This window comes from Apium graveolens, chromosome 2, assembly GCF_009905375.1.
Source record: "Apium graveolens cultivar Ventura chromosome 2, ASM990537v1, whole genome shotgun sequence".
In the NCBI taxonomy this organism is placed as follows: domain Eukaryota; kingdom Viridiplantae; phylum Streptophyta; class Magnoliopsida; order Apiales; family Apiaceae; genus Apium; species Apium graveolens.
Window position 1 is genome coordinate 56,198,733 of NC_133648.1, and position 4,953 is coordinate 56,203,685.

A 4,953-nucleotide genomic window follows, 5' to 3' on the forward strand; every position below is an offset into this window, starting at 1 on the left:
TCATACACACACAGCTATCTCTCATTCCTTACTATCTCCATCTTCCCCAAAAACGAGTTCTTACTCTCACGCCGGAGGTGCCGCGGGACCAAACCACCCCTTCCGGTGTTGTTTTGTAGGAACCCCATAGCAGCTACACCACCGCAGCAGCGAAGGATTCAGGCTCTGCGACGAAGGAGCAGCCCCGCCACCAGGAGTTATCAACTACTGCTTAACTTCATTTGATTAGTCAGCGAAGTATCGCTGAAGTGAAAAAAATTGCTATCTGGTTTCAATTGCTGCAATGTCACTCCACCATTGTTAAAACATAAACATAATGCTCTCTTTGCTCCATTTGCCCCGTTTGAGTTTTCAATGGAGAAGTTTTAGATTGTCAAGTATTACACATACTAGCATAAATTGCTAAATCTCGTGCGATGCACGGGTTTTCATTAATATTTTAAATTTTTATTTATCAAGTTATACTATATTTTTAAAATATTTATATAAATATATAATAATTATAAATTTATAATAAAAATAATAGAATAACATGTGGTCGTAATTTAGTAGAATAAATAGACTATTTCTAGTAGTTTAACAATTTAGTAGTTTGGAAGATATGTAACACTATTATTTATATCTTTTAATAATATGATAAGTTGTATTCGTAGTTTAGTAGGATAAGTATAATATATTTAGTAATTTAATAATTTAGTAGTTTATTAGATATATAACACTATTTATCTATTTTTATAATAATCAAAATTAGGGAATTATCATTGAATCAAACCGTTAAACCAAATTATCTATATTCAGGCTATTATAATATAGTATAGATTCAAAGGATTAAAATTTTCACCTATAAATAGATACGTGATTGTGAACCTAAAGCTAATGTCTATTTTTGTCATGGCTATGCACTATGGGCTGAAGCATCTCAACTACACACCCCCACACACATAACATGGAGAAAACTTTAATTTGCAGGTACTGGTTATTGACATCTTATAACAAGAGAGGCAGCTGGTTTGCAATATTTTGATAGAGTTTTTAATTAAATTTGTAATATGTAGTTGAGTAATTATAAATTATTGGTGTAACTTTCATAACTAAATAAGTTGTTCACTACGTACCTTTTAATTGGTGATTATTTTTTATGCTTTCTGGAGGTTCAAGCAAGTATACTTGGCGCTTTATTGTTTTCTTCTTTCATTCTGTAACGTGTTGTTCGAAATTGTTAACTCTGAACTTTTTTCTCTGATTTATACCCATTTAATAGGATTAACATATCTCTATGTATATATAAGTATCATCATCTTAAATTCAAGTGATGTACATGGACGTGGCCGGCACTGAACATTGCATGAATACTTCAAAAGGTAGTAATTTAGGATCGTTTTAAAAAAATAGTAGTAATAGGAGTTCAATAAAATCTCAAAGGTATTTAACAAAAAATTTAAAGACCTTGTTTAGTTCCATAGCATTCATTTGCCTCAACTAAGTAATTGAGCAAATATACTTTTTAAACTAACAATAAAACAAAAGGAACTATTACTTCGAATTTAAATTTATATTATACAAAAATATTAATATATGTATTTATAATATATACTAGCACTGGTTATAAGGTGATTTAATTCACTTTGGTGTGTGTATATTTATATGTTTCTACTGGCAGGCTAGATTTAATGAGTTGTGGACACTTGCAGAAAGAGTTGGACAAGGCAGCTAGTTAATAAGTAACTGGAATTCTGCAGCCGCAGACATCAAAGATATCATCCAAAGGAGCATGGTCACCAGTTCCTTCATCCTTGTGCGAATACATCAATTTCTTTCCTTTGAACACAAACATACCTCCCTATACCCGGAATAATAATATATAAATATAAGAAACCAAACAATGTAAACATTTATTAAATTTAACATTTTTTATAATTTTGATATATCAAACCTGTTGGAGGACTCCACTTCTGTCATCAGGGGTAGCTTCAATGCTATAGTTCTTCACAGCTTCTTTCAGTGATTCAAATCTTGAAAGTACTTTGGCCTATACAACTAAATGGTAAGACAAGAATTTTTGGCCAAAACCATAAGGTATCCAAAAATACTTGGCTAAGGAAAGCGGATTTTACGCTGGCTGGGTTGAAAAATGTCCTTCCGAAACCATGATACAGACCGAGCACATCATATGCCTGAAGTTAGAATTAATGTTAAAAATTCCTGGAAGAATAAGGAGATATTGTAAACCGAGATTGTTGATGCAGACAATAATGCTTACCTTGCGCTCTGGATCAGCATAAAGACAATCCATTGGAAATGGTAACTGGTTGGGCAAGAAAAGATTATTAATACGACCAAGAAAGAAGAGACATATATATGATATTGTGACTGTTAATATCTAGTCAAGATAAGGTTTATAAGATAAGGTTTATAGGCAATCATGGTTAATTATAAAGGGGTTGTACATGATAAATTTACAGGCACTAACTCTCCTCAAGGAGTTGATGATGATAGAAACAGTTACTAATTACCCTTTCAGCAAGAATTCGAGCTTTGTCAGGACCCCCTACACCAATGGCAATCAGCTTCACATTAGCAGAGTCAAATCTGGCCTTTGCTTCTTTAAGTGCTGAAGCAAGTTCCCAACTACAGTAAAGAAAGAATATCAATAATGAAATGAGCAACAAACAAGCTTTTATACCAACAAGACAAATACCCACCAGCAGGGGCATCCAAAATGCCTCAAAAGGGAAACAACCGCAATTTCCTGAAATAGATTTTAAAGCTTCAGTGCATCTCATATATATTTTGGCATACCAAAATTAAAGGTTAACATACTTTCTATTCCTTCTTTGTTCGCTTCTTCTTAGAAAAAATAAATGTGCATCTAAATACTTGTTCTTCTCTTGTTTCAAGTTACTATTTTATATTTTTTGCACAATTATCCTCATACTAACATTTCCAATATTTGACTAATACAAACAAACAAACAATTGAACTTTATCATATGCAATTACTAAATGGTAGATAAGAAAACAAATTATTTGACTAACATTTTCTTAATATGCGTAATATTTTTCAAAAGAGACCTCCAAAAGGGACAGAGAGTAATCATGATCATGAACTATATAGATTAAAAGATACATTTCTTGTACACCACTTCAATTAAGATTTCTAACATGAGTCTAGGTAGTTTAACATCAATCGTTCTAAAAAAAAGTCAGAACATATGCCAACCTGTAAGCTAAAAATTGCACATATGGTTACATGAAACACTTTATTATGCTTGTACCTGCAGCCATTTCTTTTTAATTTTGATGTTAGGCTACTAGGCCAGATTCTTAAACATGATTTGAAATATTTTGTCCTAGCTACTATTCTGCTAAAAATTCAATCATATAAATATAATCGACCTGGAACATGTAAAAAAAAGATTGAATACTAGCTAAAAAATTGCAAAAAGCAGCATAGATCATGTATATTACCTCGTTCTGACCTAAGAGATCCTTAAGCATTACAGACTCACCGGAAGCAGTGAATATGCTAACTTGATCAAAAGAATCAGCAATATCTCCGGTCTCGAAAGTAGCTGCTCTGGAGATGACAGAGCAACGAGATGAACGTACAGAATTAAAAAATAGGGATGGATTTGATGGTGTTAATGATTGACGAGGAAAACGAGAACGTGAAGATTGTAGTTGAAGACTTGGAGAACATGAAGTTGTTTGTGTTTTTCGATGTACAAGGTGCGGGGTTACCTTTGCACTAACAGAAGCCATGGATGAGTGAGGGCGAGGAGGGAAGGTGTTGATTGAGAGCCTGGGACTTGGGAGTACTGTTGTATTGTATGTAAGCCTTTCATTTCAACATTAGGCTTATCTATTTTGGTGCCTTATAATTTTCTACGAAAATCTTTTTTTTTCAAACTTTTTTTACTTGGGGAAACTAAAATATATATAAACTTTTAATAGTTCTTTAATTTATCGATATAATTTTGAGAAATTACACAAAATACCTATATTCTTAAACTTATTATCAAATATACTATCATTTTCAAAGTTATTTTTAAATATACAATCGTATAGTTTCATTTTCTAAAATACGATTTAGAAACCCTACAACCTATTATTTAACTTAATTCCAAATTTTGAAAGTACACATTTTAAGGTTGCATTTTAAATTTGCAATTGAATCAACTTTAAAACCACTTTGAAAAAATAAAAATAAAAGTTATATTTCAGGTTACACAAGTTGTAAACCGTATATTTGAAAATAAAATTTAAATAATATATCTTTGAAAAAATTTATTTTTAAAAATGATTATCTTTTGACAAATCGAACCATAATTTTGGGCTGACATAGCTTCCCACTCCTCGAACTTTGCCCAAATGTTCACGAGTTTCAAGTGTTCTAGTTAATACGTCATCACTTCTAAACGGCTGAAATTTACCTCTTTCCCTCATCTCCAATCTCCAATAAGTTATCCTTTCAACACCCCCCGTACATTTAAAAAGTAGGCATACAAAATAGAAAACAAGACAAAAAGGCTATATTTTACAATTTTTTTCACCACAACGCCAAGCCGAGATCAACCACTGTACCCTCATTTGTCATGCATGCCTTCTTCCAGAGCATTGCTCGATCAGGTTTTTCTCCAAGCTTCAACCAACCTGCTTTCACCTGATCAAAATGGAGGAGTTTATATAATCATATTAAAAAATCGGAAATTACAATAACAGTTAGGGCTTTCTTACTTCTTCTTCTTCCAAACCAATGTAGCCTTTCTTGGACGTCCGATGTGGATACTTACATTGCATCACTCTTTTGCTCTGTGATTTACGAAGTTCCTGAAAAGATTAAGAGACAGTATTATATATCTTATAATTAATTTATTTAAATGGAATCACATAATCAAAAAATTTAAATAATTGTAAAGCATAATACCATCCACTGAGCAACAAATTTTTTTCA

General features: G+C 32.1%; 1 protein-coding gene across 1 annotated transcript; it reads right to left on the bottom strand.

Annotated features, from left to right (window-relative positions):
* Positions 1-1,516: 1,516 nt before the first annotated feature.
* LOC141707438 (thioredoxin-like protein AAED1, chloroplastic) lies at positions 1,517-3,853 on the bottom strand. The gene is made up of 7 exons (XM_074510602.1): positions 3,468-3,853; positions 2,703-2,749; positions 2,514-2,628; positions 2,261-2,305; positions 2,115-2,174; positions 1,934-2,029; positions 1,517-1,840 (listed from the first exon to the last, which is right to left on the bottom strand). The coding sequence occupies exons 1-7, from the start codon at positions 3,759-3,761 to the stop codon at positions 1,715-1,717; spliced, it is 783 nt and encodes a 260-aa protein (XP_074366703.1). The 5' UTR covers positions 3,762-3,853; the 3' UTR covers positions 1,517-1,714.
* Positions 3,854-4,953: the final 1,100 nt, after the last annotated feature.

Coding starts and splice junctions, on each gene's coding strand:
- LOC141707438 (XM_074510602.1), bottom strand. CDS start 3,761: ATGGCTTCTGTTAGTGCAAAGGTAACCCCGCACCTTGTACATCGAAAA. Junction 2,306..2,513: donor CTCGAATTCTTGCTGAAAGG/GTAATTAGTAAC, acceptor TTGCCCAACCAG/TTACCATTTCCAATGGATTG. Junction 2,175..2,260: donor ATGCTGATCCAGAGCGCAAG/GTAAGCATTATT, acceptor TTCTAACTTCAG/GCATATGATGTGCTCGGTCT.